General features: G+C 42.0%; 1 protein-coding gene across 1 annotated transcript; it reads right to left on the reverse strand.

Annotated features, from left to right (window-relative positions):
- Window positions 1–635: 635 nt before the first annotated feature.
- LOC144578840 (protein GVQW1-like) lies at window positions 636–9,994 on the reverse strand. Its single transcript, XM_078346879.1, has 4 exons — window positions 9,857–9,994; window positions 8,846–8,901; window positions 5,137–5,263; window positions 636–743 (listed from the first exon to the last, which is right to left on the reverse strand). Exons 1-4 carry the CDS (start codon window positions 9,992–9,994, stop codon window positions 636–638), a joined length of 429 nt encoding a protein of 142 aa, XP_078203005.1.
- Between the last annotated feature and the right edge of the window lie 6,957 nt (window positions 9,995–16,951).

Below are 16,951 nucleotides of genomic sequence, written 5' to 3' on the forward strand. Positions count from 1 at the left end.
GTGGTTGCAAACATTAATACTAAAATATGTGAATCTATTTCCATAATCAGAGCCCTATGGGATGGAGCATACATTTAACATGGCTTTGGTGCTTACGTGTTTCCAGTACGTTGATTAATACCGTCCTCTCATGTGGAACTCAATCAGGGGCAGCCTGCCAGAGGACTATTTTCTATAAATTTCAGCTGAACTAATATCTGTGGAAATCTTAAGACTAAAGAAGAGTTGATGAATATACTACAATTAAAGTTGCCTTGTGAATTGAAGAATGAAGTAAAGGATAATGAACATATTGAAATGATTCCACATGTTTTATGCATGACACATTTGTAATTAAAACAGATCCTGAAGGTAAGTTTGTATATACTAACATAATGATTGCAAAAAAGCAGAGTGTGTTATTAAATATCTCCAGGGCATATTTCCCAAAAGAAGAATGTGAAAATTTGGTATATTTCACTTCCTCAATAGTTGCTTATTAGAAACTAAAGATTGGATGCATGAGCAAAACATACTTGTTAGGAAATTTGTCTATATTAATCAAATATATGCATATTATATACATCTATTGGCTCATTCCCAAGATATAAATTTCTAAACAATGTTTTAGAATAACTTTAATTTAAATAACTCAATTAAATATTAGCATTTGTCAGCCAGGCATCGTGGCTGATGCCTATAATCCCAGCACTTCGGGAGGCCAAGGTTGGTGGATCATCTGAGGTCAGGAGTTTGAGACCAGACTGGCCAACATGGTGAAACCCCATCTCTATTAAGTGGCGGGGGTGGTGGGGAGGAAATTAACATTTATCAAAATTCTCAATCTTACCAGAATCCTTCGAAATCTTTAACAACTCAACAGTTATTGCCCATAGCAGCTCCAGGCTGCATGACTATCATAACCAGAGCCACCTCAGGATTTAATAACAATAATAAATAATAATAATGATTTACATTTACAAAAATTTCAATCCCACTGCAGTTTTTAAAATACTGTTACAACCTGCTTGATCATTTGATCCTTAAAATGTAGGAATAAATATTCTTTTACAAACGAGGGATATATATGGAGGCAAATTATATGTTTCATAGACTCTCATTTTTTAGATGATAAGTAAGGACTAGTTCCAATCATCTATTGAATGGGTTATTAAAGGTGACTAAAATTTGGTTTCATAAATGAAAATTAGCAGTAACTCCCTAGTTACTCTAATTCAGTATCTTTTGGCTAAAGCATCTGGCTATCATGTAGTTGTTGGCAAGTTTGCAAAACTCTTAGTGCCCTTGTTTGCACGTGGACAGTTGCAATTCCCACAATATCAAAGAGAAATGCTTATCCCTAAATCATCCCTGGTTTCTTGAGTATGGTATTATTTTTAGTTGCTGCTCTTTTGCTTTGTAACTTTAAGTTAGTGCTGTGAGTTATTTGGTGAACTACAGTGTAGAGCGTTGCATATTTGCAGCAACTGTATTCTTGGACCTACTTTTCATCAAAAGTAGACTTTAAGTCGTGTATGGCAACTTCTAAACCACTAAGCTGTGTATGCACAGGTATAAACCAGCATGTTTCTGTATTGAGTGAAGCAGACTTTCACCACAGTGAGAATGGGTGGGATAAGAAGGTCTTGGGGTTTTCGGCTTTCCTTAAGTGGACTGTGTTAAAAAGTGAGAACTACTTGTCTTCAGGAGTCCTGAGTTGGAGAATTACAAGTACCTGCTTGCTTGGCATGTGGTTACAGAGGCTCTGCATAGACACCTCCAGTTTTCATAAAGACTGTGTTTACGTCTTGCATTGAATCCAGGTTTTTGCTACACAACTATAAAGAAATAGAATCACGATTGCATGGACCAGCCACCATTATGCTTTATGTGTAAAATGCGTAAAAGTATTATCCTGTTTTTTCCCTGAAGCTATGATTTCTTACATATGCCTAACTAAACTCTAAAACTAGAAGGAAACTGAGAGATTTGCCAGTCTTTCTTATTTTTTGAAGGGAAAAGATGAGCCACCAAGAAATGCAGTGATTTAAGACCACAGAGGCTGAGATAGAATCAGTGATCAGAGTTCTTGATGCTCAGTTAAATGTCATTTTGTTTTCAATTTTTAAATTTATTTTTTGCATATGAAATATACTCACATGGTTAAAAATGACAATAAGGCTTATAAATTCCCTTCCATCCCATTCCTCCGCCAGTTTTCTCCTTGTAAGGAAACAATGCTATCAATTTTGTAAACATGCTTCCAGAAGTATTTTATGCATATGTCAAGAAATATGTAAGTAGACAGTCTCTCCTCTCTTTTCATACAAATGGTAACATACTCTTCACATGGTTTTGTACTTTGTGATTTTTTAACATAACATTTGAAATTATTTTATATTGCTACAATTAAAGCATCCTCATTAATTTTAATGGCTGTAGGATCCTTCCTTCCCTCCCTCCCTCCCTCCCTCCCTCCCTCCCTCCCTCCCTCCCTCCCTCCCTCCCTCCCTTTCTCTCTCTTTCTTTTTCTTTCTCTCCTTCTTTCCTTCTTTCCCCGGCCCCCCCTCCCCTTCCCTCCCCTTCCCTTCCAGAATGTTGCTCTTCTTGCCCAGGCTGGAGTGCAATGACACGGATCTCAGCTCACTGCAACCTCCGCCTCCTGGGTTCAAGCGATTCTCCTGCCTCAGCCTCCTGAGTAGCTGGGATTACATGGGTCTGCCACTATGCTTAGCTAATTCTTTGTGCTTTTTAAGGAGAGACACGGTTTCTCTATGTTGGCCAGGCTGGTCCCAAACTCCTGACCTCAGGTGATCCACCTGCCTTAGCCTCTCAAAGTGCTGGGATTACAGGTATGAGCCACTGCACCCAGCCGGCTGTAGGATATTTCACTGAGTGGATAAATCATAATTTATTTAGTCAGTCACCTATTGATAGACAGACAGGTTGTTTCCAGTCTTTTGCTATAGTAAGTAATGCTGCAGTGCATGTCTCATACATGTTTTGTTTCGTACTTGTTTGAATCTATTTATATAAATTCCTAGAAAAGGAATTTTCTGTGATTATGAGTAGATTATCTGATATATATTGCAAAATTGTTCTTCAGAAAGGTTGAATCAACTTACATTCCTGCCAATTATATATGATATTGTTTATTTTACTATGTTCTTACCAACAGTGTTATTAAATGTTACCTATCAGCATTCTTCAAAAATTGAAAAATGATGACTGTTGTTTTAAATTACATCCTTTTGTTTTTTGAGACATGGTTTTGTTTTTGTTGCCCAGGCTGGAGTGCCGTGGTGTGGTCTCAGCTCACTGCAACCTCCGCCTCCTGGGTTAAAGAAATTCTCTTGTCTTAGCCTCCCAAATAGCTGAAACTATAGGCGCCCACCACCACGCTCGGCTAATTTTGTATTTTTAGTAAAGATGGGGTTTTACCATGTTGGCCAGCCTGGTCTCGAACCCCTGACCTCAGATGATCCACCTGTGTCGGCTTCCTAAAGTGCTGGGATTACAGGCATGAGCTACTGCACCCAGCCATAAATTACACTTCTCTTATTTTGAGTAATTTTGAACATTGTTTCATATGCTCCAAAGCCATTTTGTCTTTCTTCCTCCTTCTTCCTCTTCTTCCTCCTTCTTCCTCTTCCTCCTCCTTCCTCCTCCTCTCCTTCTTCTTCCTCCTCCTCCTTCCTCCTCCTCTCCTCCTTCCTCCTCTTCCATCCTCCTCCTTCCTCCTCCTTCCTCCTTCTCCTTCCTCCTCCTTCCTCCTCCTTCCTCCTCCTCCTTCCTCTTCTTCCTACTCCTCCTCCTTCTCCTTCCTCTTCCTCCTCCCTCCTCCCTCCTCCTCCCTCTTCTTCTTCCTTCCTCCTCCTCCTTCCTCTTCTTCCTCCTCCCTCCTCCTCCTTCCTCCTCCTCCTTCCTCTTCTTTTTTCTTCCTCATCCTCCTTCCTCCTCCTCCTTCCTCCTCCTCTCCTCCTTCCTCCTCCTCTCCTCTCCTCCTCCTCTCCTCCTCCCCTCCTCCTCTCTTCCTTCCTCCTCCTCCCCTCCTCCTCTCTTCCTTCCTCCTCCTCCTTCTTCCTCCTCCTCCTTCCTCCTCCTCCTTCTTCCTCCTTCGTCCTCCTCCCTCCTCCTCCTTCTTTCTTCTCCTCTTTCCTCTTCCTCCTCCTCCCTCCTCCTTCTCCTCCCTCCACCTCCTCCTCCTTCCTCCACCTCCTTCTCCTCCTCCCCCCTCCTCCTCCTTCTCCTTCTTCTTCTTCCTCTTCCTCTTCGTCCTTCTTCCTCTTGGTCTTCTTCACAATGGTTAGAATTTAATCCTCACGTCTCTTTTATTGATCACTGTTCCTTGCACCTCATACAGAAAAGGGAGAACTTTGCTAAGACTGGTCTATGCAAAGCGTTTTATCAAAAGCATGCCTTTGTCTAAGCCTGAGAGCACAGTCTGCAACAAGAACTTGTGGGCAGGTAAGGGAAAGAGAGGAGCTGATTCACAGGTTCATCATCAAGATATAGAATGCATCTCAGAATTGTCCACTTGAGTGTCAGAGGAGGGGGCATTTATCTGCTGGCTCATCCTCTATTGCTCCAGCGTTGCCCATGGATCGTAATTCGCCCAGGCTTCCAGGTTGCAATATAGGAACGCCGTGCTGTCAGAGAAGTGCTGCGGCGGAAGGTGAGAGAGAACTGTACAGTGGGGGGAGCAGCTGCTAACAGCGCCTGTGGCAAGGGCCTGCAACCTGTGCAGCCGCACAAGGCCTGGGTTTGGTTGAATGAACTCATGTTCTCACCTTATTGGCTTGATATTCTTAATAATTTTTGGAACAAGTGGCTTTGCCTTATTATTTTTCACTGGTACTTCCAAATTATTTAGCTGTCTGGCTGTCAGATTATGTTGCATGAAGTTGGTTATTACATGATAGTTGGAGTAAAAAAGTTGTTCCAAGAGAATGTGAGGTAAGACACAGTGGGTGTTTGATATGCTGATACAATGTTTATAACATCCCTATATAGTTAGGTGCTATTACCTGAGTTAGGTGCTATTACCCCATTTCAAAGACGAAGAAATGGTCTTGGCATAGTGGCTCATACCTGTGATCCCAGCACTTTGGGAGGCCAAGGTGAGGGGATTACTTAAGGCCAGGAGTTGAGACAAGCCTGAGCAACATGATGGAACCCTGTCTCTACTAGAAATACAAAATTAGTCAGGTGTGGTGGTGCACATCTGTAATCCCAGTAACTCAAGAGGCTGAGGCAGGAGAATTGCTTGAACCCGGGAGGTGGAAGTTGCAGTGAGTGGAACTGCCCTACTGCACTCCAGCCTGGGCAACAGAGTAAGACTCTGTCTCAAAAAAGAAAAAAAAGTTGAAGAAATGAGGCTGGGTATAGTGGCTCACACCTGTAATATCAGCATTTTGGGAGGGCATGGTGGATGGATCACTCGAGGCCAGGAGTTCGAGACCAGCCTGGCCAACATGAGGAAACCCATCTTTATTAAAAATACAAAAATTAGCTGGGTGTGGTGGGTGTTTGTCATCCCAGTTACATGGGAGGCTGAGGCATGAGAATTGCTTGAGCCCAAGAGGAGGAGATTGCGGTGGGTAGAGATCCCGCCACTGCTTTCTAGCCTGGGTAAAGAGTGGAGGAAGATTATCTTGAGGCCAGGAGTCTGAGACCAGCCTGGGCAACATAGAGAAACCTCATCTGTACAAAGATTTTAAAAAATTAGTTGGGTATGGTGGTGTACACCTGTAGACCCAGCTGCTCTGGAGGCAGAGGTGGGAGGGTTGTTTGAGCCCAGGAGTTCAAGGCTGTAGAGAGCTATGATGGTACCACTGCACTCCAGCCTGAGTGTCAGAGCAGGACTCTGTGGCTCAAAAATCAAAATGGAAAAGAGATGAAGAAACACATTTGGGTAAGGTAATTAAAGTGATGGTTAATTCATAAGGCTGGTGGTAAATGATGAAACTAGGATTCAAACTGGGGTCTGTCTGAACTGAATTGCCTGAATCTTCCTGTCACACATGCTTGAGAGTGAGGATGAGCCAATTTTTATTTTTTTTCCTGCCATGTATCTTCTGGACAGACTAAAGTTTAGAGGTATATTCCCCATTAGCCATAAGGGATGCTCTTGCCACATTCGAACACACTGGAAACTGTGTGGACACCTGAGTAGACCTAGGGATGGCAACATCACAAAATTTTCTTCTTCCTGCTTGGATAAGTGAAGAGAGAAGCCATAGAAGTTAGCCAGAAATGCCACAGGGAAAAAGGGCATCTGAGTACATCTTAATTTATTTTTATTTTTTTAGAGATAGTGTCTCACTGCATTGCCCAGGCTGGTCTGAAACTCCTGAGCTCCAGCAATCCTCCCACCTCAGCATCCCAAAGTGCCGGGGTATATTAAAAAAAATTAAAGGGCAGGGTGTGGTGGCTCATGCCTGTAATCTCAGTATTTTGGGAGGCTGAGGCAAGCAGATCACCTGAGGTCAGGAGTTCGAGACCAGCCTGGCCAACATGGTGAAACCCTGTGTCTACTAAAAAAAATACAAAAACTAGCTGGGCATGGTGGTACAAGCCTCCCAGCTACTCAGGAGGCCGAGGCAGGAGAATTGCTTGAACCCAAGAGGCAGAGGTTGCAGTGAGCTGAGATCACACCATTGCACTCCAGTCTGGGCAACAAGAACGAAACTCCATCTCAAAAAAAAAATAAAAATTAATGTTTTCTGGGTGAGACTACATAGGAATGGAGAGAAACAAAGTGCAGCAAGAGTAGAACATGGTGGAGCCTATTTGTTGGCTGAGGCTCCGATGATCAGCTGATTCCAAACCCAGCACAGTGAGAGCTGTGTGTCCCTACCCAGCCTCTCTCCTTGGCACTGTCAGCTGCACCCCATCCTCTCCCTGCTGGGGCCACACAGTGGCTGGAGTGTAGCAATCATGTGAAAGTTGTTCCTCCTTGGTGCACACCATCAAAAACCTGAAGCAGACTTATTTCCTTTTTTAAAAAAATTTCTCCCTGAAAACCCTGTATAAGGCATCTGTGTATGGCCAACTTCACTGGATATGAAGGTACTAAGAAGGTTTTGCTTGACTGGACCATTGGTCTGGCTTGCCTGGGACAGTTCTGGTTTATACATGATGTTATTATTAATAGTATCCTCTTTTACTCTCAAAGGGTCCAGGTTTGGGTCATAAATTGTATGGTTGCTCTAGTTAATTACATCTTCAGATAACAAATAACTTATCAAACTGAATATTTATTTGGCTTTCCTGTTTTCAAAAACACTTATGGTTGTCAGACAGGCTCCACACACCTGTGGCACCACTACTACGCTAACAAGTGTGTGTCACTCAGCCCCGCAGAGCAGGTGACTTAAGCTGGGCCAACCACATTACCTGGCCTCAGTGAGACCGGTCTGAGGGAATGGGCATGTGGCCTAAGCCAGGATCCCATTATCATCTGGGATTGTCTAACTGAATCCAGGATAGAAGATACTCTTTCCTCTTGTGAGCTGAGATATCGGCTCTAAGGATCCAAGCCCAGTTGTTGCCTGAGGTTAAGTGCCCTGATAGGAAAATGTGGCTCCAGTTATAGGACAATGTAGCTCACCTCCCAGAGTGTGCCTGTGACGTCCTTTCTCCTCTCATCTTTTCCCGCGTTCTCTTGCCTCTTTGCCTCTAATTCCTGTTCCCTTTGGATACAGATCAGTTCAGCTTTCTGCAGCCCTACATCCAAACTTAGGTACTGTGTTCGTGCATCTGAAGACCCTTACGGGGCAATGCTAAATAATGGGCTGCCATGGGCGTGGTGGCACATGCTTGCAATCCCAGTTACTTGGGAGGCTGAGGCAGGAGAAATCTCTTGAACCCAGGAGGTGGAGGTGGCAGTGAGCCAAGATTGCACCATTGCACTCCAGCCTGGGCAACAAGAGCAAAACTGTGTCTTAAAAAATTAAAACAAGCAAACAACCAAAAAAACCAATGGGCTGCCAACTTCAGGGCCCAGTCCCCACGTGGCCCTTCAGGAGGAACTGGGAAAAATGGAGATTTGTTCCCATTCCTTATCCCCACTCAGATCACAGAGATAGAGCATTCCGCTTTCAAAAATCTCTTTTTCTCTTTATTACAGTAGTAAATTACAATACTATACATTCATGATGAGAAGAAGATATGCAAAGAATAATGTACTATCAACTAAGAATGATAAAAGGAAATACAGAGATTTTCATTTCAAATGCAAATTTCAATAAAAAAGCATTAAACCAGCCCATGATCTTACACAAAAAACTTGTTTAAGATTGTGACTTTTTTGCATAAAGTGTAGAAAACATTAGTCTAGACTCTTTTGTTCTTCATTTCAGAAAGTTAACTTGAACAAACTTGAACAAAAATGGAGAGTGAATTGGTTTATGGAACCAACCATGAGATAAGTAGGGGAGAGCTTTCTCCAGGACAAGTGGACCAAGATAAAGTTTTCAAGACACTGGCTCCATCCATGAGTTTTAATTCTTTCTACCTGTTTGCTTCACTTTCTCCCTCTTCATGTGGGTTTTTTCCACTATCAGGGTACTTAGCCTTAGACAACACTGGACTTGGATCCTATAGTATCACAGCTAACAAGAGGAAAGTATATCCTGGATTCAGCTAGAACATTCTAGGTGAAACCCCGTTTCTACCCAAAATACAAAAATCAGCCAGGCATGGTGGTGGGTGCCTGTAATCCAGCTACTTGGGAGGCTGAGGCAGGAGAATTGCTTGAACCGAGGAGGCAGAGATAACAGTGAGTCAAGTTCGCACCACTGCACTCCACCTTGGCAACAGAGAGGATGAGGCGCAGGAGAATCACTGGAACCTGGGAGGTGGAGGTTGCGGTGAGCCAAGATCATGCCACTGCACTCCAGCCTGGGTGATAGTGAGACTCTGTCTCAGAAAAAAAAAAAAATCTAGGTGGGAATAAGATTCTGGCTTATGCCACATGCCCTTAGACCAGTCACTGAGGCCAGGTAATGTGGTTGGCCCAGCTTAAGTCGCCTGCTCCCACGGGGGTGGGTAGGACACACTTGTTAGCATAGTAATAGAGCTATAGGCATGTGGAGCCTGCTCTGATGGCCAGCCGGGAAGTAGCAGGGCCTGGCTCTGTGTGACGCACAGACCAGATGCAGAATGCTGAAGGCCCCTCAGCCCATGTTGCTGAAGTGGAGCTCTGCTTTCATCTGAAGACCTGGAAGATTTTCTTAAGGAACACAGTCAGCTTTGTTTTCTTCTGTGCTTTGGGAAATCTGCTAGTCATCACAATGTTGATTAACTTTACCCTCTTCTAAGGGGCATGGTTTGACCTTTAGCCATCCTTTCACTAGTATAAAACTTTTTACATATTCAAGTATTATTATTATTTTTTTGAGACAGAGTCTTGCTCTGCCACCCAGGCTGAAGTACAGTGGTGCGACCTCGGTTCACTGCAACCTCCGCCTCCTGGGTTCAAGAAATTATCCTGTCTCAGTCTCCCGAGTAGCTGGGATTGTAGGCATACACCACCACTCCTGGCTAATTTTTATATTTTTAGTAGAGATGGGGTTTCACCATGTTGGCCAGGCTGGAGCTTCTGATCTCAAGTGATCCGCCTGCCTCGGCCTCCCAAAATACTGGGCTTTTTACATATTCCCTTTATTTTTTATTGCCATTTTCCCCTTTAAATTGATAGCAGATAGCAGTAGCAGAAGAGGAGAAATTCCTGTTGATAGCTTTAAAGCATATAGATTACCTTTTTTTTTTCTTTTATTAGTACTTCAAAAATATTGTGCTAAGCACAGTAGCAGTGGAACTAAAGGCTGGTCCTCTGGGGAAGTCTGATAGCTTTTGAGGGCATTGCTCTTACAATGACTGAACACAATTCTTTAGCACTCTCTGGAGAAGAGATGGCAGGAGAAGCTGCAACATCAGAGATTCCTGCCCGTGTCTCTGAGTTTTGTTCATCTCCTTGGTGCTTCTCACAAAGACCCAATCCTAGAGTCATAGCTGAAGGACACTGAATAGAGTGAAGGGTTAACTAAGATTTCCCACTTGGCAGGAAATTGGCGGGGCACAGTGGCTCACACCTGTAATCCCAGCACTTTGGGATGCTGAGGTGGCAGCTGAGATGGGAAGATTGCTTGAGGCCAGGAGATTTAGACCAGCTTGGGCAACATAGTGAGACCCTGTCTCTACAAAAAGAGAAAAAAACTAGCCAGACATGGTGGTGCATGCCTATAGTTCCAGCTGCTCAGGAGGCTGAGGTGGGAGGATCACCTGAGCCCAGGAGTTTGAGGCTGCAGTGAGCTGTGATTATGCCGTTGCACTCCAGCCTGAATGAAAGAGACCCTATCTCTAAAAAAAAAAAAGAAAGAAAAAGAAAACATTAAGCCTAGCAGTAAAGAAGCAGCAGCACAGAGCACAGAACTGGAAGCAGAAGCAGAATTGTGTCTAGAACCCTCCAGGCATATGATGAATATATTCATGAATCAAAATCCATGTTCTTCAACCTACAAACATTGTTTTGAATTACAGGAGTGTCCTAATGTGGAAACAAGTAGGAAGTTGCCTCAAGCTGCACCTTCAATGAATTTTAGAAATTTTTATAAAAATTGCATGGAGTGAAATTACAAAGTGACATTTACCTATATTGTTATTCCAAATAAATGTGAATAATATTTTGATTTCTGGGTTTTTAATGTCACTGCTGTTTTTAGAAACAAGTTATTTATATGAGGGAGTAAGGGGAAAAATTCAAGAAAGTCTAAGAGGAAGGAAGTAAATCTCTTCATGAATGGTATACTGTTAGAAATGAACATGATACCTCATGTGTACATACAGTGCAACACACATCTTTTTGAGGGAAAGAACCACAAAACCTCTTGAAAATGTAATTTTTATTTAGACAAAAACAGAAGTTCTTATATTTTCATCAGTCATTAAACAGGATTTATAATCAAAGCATTGTTTCCAAACAGGTTTTCTTTTAAAGATTTTCTTCTTATTTTGAAATCAGATATTTAAAGGTTTTTTGGTTTATCTGTTCTTAGAAATAATGGGTGTAAGTGACACCCTGGTACCCCACGAGGTGAATCAGTCAGTACAAGACACAATTAGTTGGAATTCTGAGGCTTATGGTTTCTTTTCTAATGGGTGATTGATGAGTAAATATGCTCTTGAACCACTATGCTAACTTTACAGAAACATGCAATGGATCTTTAAAGGAAGCTCCCAAACAATGGCCCTGAAATAAAAACAATGAATGAACAGGACAAATTATAGATTATTTATTGTTATCTTCTAGCATTTTTAATTATTTGAAAGGCTGAGGAATTGGACAACTAATTTTCCTGAGTTGTCATAGAGCCTACGAGTTGGGTAAGGCGAACAGAATGGTGTATTGCTTGGCAAAAGAATAGCAATCCAATCATACCTTCCCTTTCTCGCTAGGTATCTTCTTGAAAAGTAGTATCTAAGTCAAATCATACAAAATATTCTAAATACAGTTCATTACAGGTGTTGGGCCATAAGTGTTTATTACATTATTCTCAGTATTTTTTGGAAGTTAAAAAAATTTCAGGCTACCAGAGAAAAAAATGCTACAAGGGAATTTATTGTTTAATAGAATTATTAAGCAAATAATCACTCCCTAATTTATACTGTTTATGAATTAGTGTGTAATCCAGGTTCTTCAAGAAGGCACTGAGGTGAGATTGATTGTGCAGGGATTTCATAGGACAGTGCCTGCATAAGAGAAAGTAGGGAGGGAGTGGGGGAAGTCCACGCAGGATGAAAGTCTGACCCGAGCCACTTTGGGTTCAAAAAACCTAGACTAATCTTCTTGAGAATAAAGGTTGCATGGAGAACTCTTCCTTCAGCCCAAAGGCCCCAGACCAGTGGATGAAGTCATCCTGGATCTTCCAGCCACTGCCAATGCCATCTGACTGCAACTGCAGGAGTGACCTAGGTTAGATAAGCAGAGGACCACCCAGGCAACACACTGAGAGATTCCGAGAGTTTTAATAAATCATGGTTGCCTTCAGCCACACAGTTTTAGGGGGTTGTTATGCTCATGAAGATAATGGATGTGCAGAGTCAGGGTAAGATGGACAAGTGTTATTTCTTCTGTTGTGAGCAGACATTTTCCTAGTGCACCTGTCACTGAGTGTTGTCTTTTTGATATTTCTGGCTTGATGTGAAGGTCTCAGTTTCAACATCTTGCCTTGTCTGAGCCAAAGGCCTTATTTTCTGTCTCATTGTGGTCTCTAAAACTCATGACCTTGGGCCAAGCCCCGTGGCTCACACCTGTAATCTCAGCACGTTAGGAGGCCGAGGTGGATGGATCACCTGAGGTCAAGAGTTCAGGACCAGCCTGACCAACATGATGAAACCCTGTCTCTACTAAAATTACAAAAAAATTAGCTGGCTGTGGTGGCGCATGCCTGTAACCCCAGCTACTTATGGGTTGTGGCAGGAGAATCTGTTGAACCTGGGAGGCAGAGGTTGAAATGAGCCAAGATTGTACCATTGTGTTCCTGCCTGGGCAACAAGAGGGAAACTCCTTCTAACCAAAACAAAAACAAAAGCAGCTTCATGACCTGAATTTGTTGAAACAGATACCCACAACTCTACTTCATGGTAGCTAAAACTTCAGTGCCCTTGAGCTGCTTTTATTTCTTTTGTTAACTTTGGAGGATTATTTTCCTTACCGTCTTACTCTCTAGGAATGCATTTAAGCGGGTGTGATTACATTGAAGTTCACATTTGTCAGGGACTTTCTGGTCTGCCACATTGTTAGATTTGGAGTCTCCATCTAGAACTTTCAAGTCTGTCTTAGAGATAGCCTTTTATTTTTCTTCCCCCACAAGTCACTCTACTGCCCTGTCAGGGGTTTGGAGGAAGAGCATTACCTTGTTGTGGGAGGAGTCAGTTGTAGTGAGCACCACCGCTGTGTTCTAGCTCTTAATTCACTAGAACTCTACAGGCAGCACATGTTTGTAAATGATTCTATATGGCAAGTATGCTTATAAATGAATGAAACTGTATGTTAGAAAGAATAGCAAGCCAATATTGCTTAATAAGTGTGATCATGTCGTTTCAAAACTAACTAGAAGCTAGAACATGCTCTTTCAGTGAATCTTACATGAACACTTTTGTAACATAAATAAAATTTCCCTAGTTTGCAGGTTTTTGTAGGATACATATTTACATATTTTTAATGTTGATAGGCATTAATGGGCCTGAAATTGTTCAACCACTAATGTGAAGGGTGAGAGGGGGAGTTGACAGAGGAGGAAATCCTAAAGTGATTTTTATTTGGAATAATGAGAAAGATCTTTGAGGTAGCATGTAGCCAAGACGTTGTTTCCTCCTTGCTGGGGTGGAAGGTGTGGTGGTCCTTAAGAGAAACTGTAGTGAGAGACGAGGAAGAAATAAACAGCCATGTTGTTACAGGCAGTTGTAAAAAGGCTATGACACTGGAAAAGCGTATAAATCTGAACTTCGGGCAATTTTAGACAGAGAAAAATCATCTGCTTAGAGAGAGGAAGTGACTAGTATGACCAAAACATAGTTATGTGTAGTTGTAAAAGAGGATTAGTAAATAATGTACATTGGACAACACAAGAAAAAAGGATCTGTACAGAACCAGAAGAGGTGTGTTTCCCTCAGCTGCTCCCAGCTAAGGGTCTCATCAGTGCCTTCAGAGGGACAAGTTGGTGGCAACACCAGGATGTCTCTGTAGTTATATTTGTGCCGTAGGGTCCGTGTATGTTGGGTGAATGACTTTCTCTCTATTCCTAGATTCTTTGTTATACACTCCATTATGTGTGTTCAGTCACTCTCAACAGTGTTTTTGGTTGTATTCTTTTTTTTTTTTTTGAGACAGTCTCGCTCTTGTTGCCCAGGCTGGAGTGCAATGGCATGATCTCAGCTACTGCAATCTCCTCCTCCTGGGTTCCAGCGATTCTCCTGCCTCAGTCTCCTGAGTAGCTGGGATTAGAGGCATGTGCCACCATGCCCAGCTAATTTTGCATTTTTAGTAGAGACAGTGTTTCTGCATGTTGGTCAGGCTGGTCTTGAACTCCCGATCTCAGGTCTTCTGCCTGCGTTGGTCTCCCAAAGTGCTGGGATTATAGGTGTGAGTCACTGCACCCGGCCTTTAGTTGTATTCTTAAGGACTGAAGCCAACCAACCAATTAGCCAACCAAACAATCGAATATACCCAAACCTCCTGATATTATTCAAGAGAGAAACCTGAATTGGAATAATTCATCTAAGGTTGGCGGCACAGGCACACAGCCCCTTCAGGGTGGATTCTGCATGAAGTTTCTTTCTAACTGGTACACCATGGTATTTCTGCTTAGATCAGCAACATTAAGAGTGTTTCTGTAACAAGTACAATACATGGGACTGGGACGCAAAGCTCCTTTAACTGCTGATAGGACTCTGTTCCAGGAGCACACAGTTCTGTCTAAAATCTCTGGAGAGCCACCACTTGAACATCTGCTGGGAAAATAGTGGCAGGCTTGTTGGAAGCAATCGCACCCTTGACACAGATAAGAAGATATGAGCCTGGGTGTGATTATCCCAGCTTGAAATACATCGAAACAGTCTTTCTCTTTTTCTCCGCAGTAAGTTTTTATTTTCTATTTGGTCGGCTTTGTTACTCTCCTGGACAAACATTGAACAAGATATGGAAAAGAGGACCTTTTTTAATAGGAAGGAAGGGCTAAAAAAAAAAAGGCAGTTTTGCAGTGTCTGTTTTTCCTGGTAATTTACCAGCAATGAAAACCCCAGCAGTGGCTATGATCACTCCTTTCTAAGCAATCAGATCTTCCTGGTCACAAACTGCCCAGAAATCACAGGTGACGCTTTATTCCTCCCGAGAAAGGAAAGGTTTGTGGTAAAGTTGCTTCCTAGTGGGAGAAGTGGACACTCTAGGGTGTGAAGCATGTATTGATAGAAATTAGAGGATTGCCTTTAGTAGTATGACAGTTATTACATGTAATTCACATCATTTAAAGATGGATACTAATTGGTTTTACTCCTTTTTAATATTTAGCTGCTCCAAACTATAAATGCTTTTTATTTTAAGATCAAAATAAGCAAGAAAGACTTGTGGTCAGTAAATAATAAACTAGGTAAATCCTAAAGGATTTGATTTCATACCATAGAAGAGACATTTGCTAATAGGTAAACATATTTCAGTCCACATTTGCTTCAATGGCATAAAAGAGACAAGAGTTCTGCCCTTTCGTGTTTCACATATCTGTAATTAAAACGTTCCTTAGTATGTCCTTTGAGCATTTATATATATGTATGCATTCATATAATGAAGCCTGATGAAACCCAAAAACTTATGTGAAAATTAAAGTGTTTTTTAATTTACCATTTAATGCCTGTTGCCGGTTACTGAGGATCTCTTCTTGAAAAAATGGAAAGTGGAAATGACATAATGGTCTATTTGATGATCATTATATGATTAATGAGAGAAAATGATTATTATATGGTTTAAATGGTTTCTTGAATTAAAAGCAATTAAATCTTTGGCCTTGTAATACTGCACGTTGGTTAACTAGTTCTCATTCCCACACCTGGCCAGCAGACTTAGATCCTTTAATGTTTTCCACATAAAATCTGGAATGAATGTTGTCTTAGTTGGTTCCTGATGCTATAACAAAATACCTTAGAGTGGGTAATTTATAAACAGCAGGAATCCACTGCTTAAGTTTCTGGAGCCTGGGCAGTCCGAGACCAAGGATCCAGCAAGTTCAGTGTCTGGTGAGGGTCCGTTCCTTATCGATGGCACCTTGTTGCTGTGTCCTCACATGGTAGAAGAGGAAAAAGGAGATAAATAGGCTCCCTCAAGCCCTTTTATAAGACATGGATCCCATTCCAGAGGGTGGTGTCTTCATGCCTAATCGCCTCTAAAATTCTCTACCTCTTAATACTATTGCATTAGAAATTAAGTTTCAACATGATTTTTGGAGGTGACACAACCTATAGCAGACATTTACTGTTCTGTGTGTCAAAACTCTTCCTTTCTTAAGTAGACCACCACCACCACCACTGTCAGGCAACCGTAGCTGTCATTTTGGCCACAGTCATTGGTCTAGGGGTGGACGCTTGACCCATGCTGGGCCCGCCACAGGATCGCCTCTGGCCTCAGAAGATAGGGGAGCTGTAAGGCCTGGGGCTGCAGGGACTGTGTTCCCTGCCACAGTGAGGTATCGAGGTTAGCATCCAGAGACAAGCAGAGATGAGAGATAGAGAAAATGAGTGAGTTCCAGCTCCTGGTTCCATGCCCATTTCTAGCCTTGCGGAGGAGACTTGCCTAAGTGAACATCTCCCTTCTTTCACATCCCCACTCTTTTTTCTAAACTAGTTGGAATCAGGGTTTTTTTTTTTTTTTTTTTTTAATGTGCAAACTAAGGAGTCTATAAAGAAAGAAAATTCAGCCACATGCAACCTTTCATGAATTTTGGTAGGCTTTGTTTTTCTGGAAGAGGAGAATACATTCAGCATTGCTCTTAAAATATCTCCTTGTAGGTTTTTGTCTTACCCAAGTTTCTCTTTCCCTATGAGGCCCAGTGTCTTCCTCCAGATGCACTCTGTACCTTTCTGCCATTAAAATTGTGCAATCTGCTTTTATTCTCTTCCACTGACTGAAGCAAAACTTTTCCTTCTTTTTTAAAACACATTTTCCCTCTTACTTAAGAAACCAAAGTCAACAGCCAATATGTTGCTCTTGCAAATGTTCTTCCTACAAAGGAATTTTTGTATTCACTGCTAAGAGAATACAAATTATTCCATATTATAACACCTGTGATTTTTTTCTCATTAACTAAGCAGCCTAATGTCATTTTCAAGGCCCTTAACAGCACATTTTTTTGTGAATAGCCAATTTACCCCTTTTTCTATCTCCACCCAATTTTCCATGCAAAACCAAGATACGCTTCTC

Source organism: Callithrix jacchus, chromosome 13, assembly GCF_049354715.1.
Source record: "Callithrix jacchus isolate 240 chromosome 13, calJac240_pri, whole genome shotgun sequence".
NCBI classification, from domain to species: Eukaryota; Metazoa; Chordata; class Mammalia; order Primates; family Cebidae; genus Callithrix; species Callithrix jacchus.

Excerpts from the sequence above, each read along its gene's own strand:
- LOC144578840 (XM_078346879.1), bottom strand. The coding sequence starts at position 9,994 with ATGACTCTAGGATTGGGTCTTTGTGAGAAGCACCAAGGAGATGAACAA. Across the intron at positions 5,264-8,845 it reads GATCTTGGCTCACCGCAACC|TCCACCTCCCGGGTTCAAGC; the intron begins TCCACCTCCCAG and ends CTCACTGCAACT. Across the intron at positions 744-5,136 it reads GGTTCCATCATGTTGCTCAG|TCTGGTCTCAAACTCCTGAC; the intron begins GCTTGTCTCAAC and ends CATGTTGGCCAG.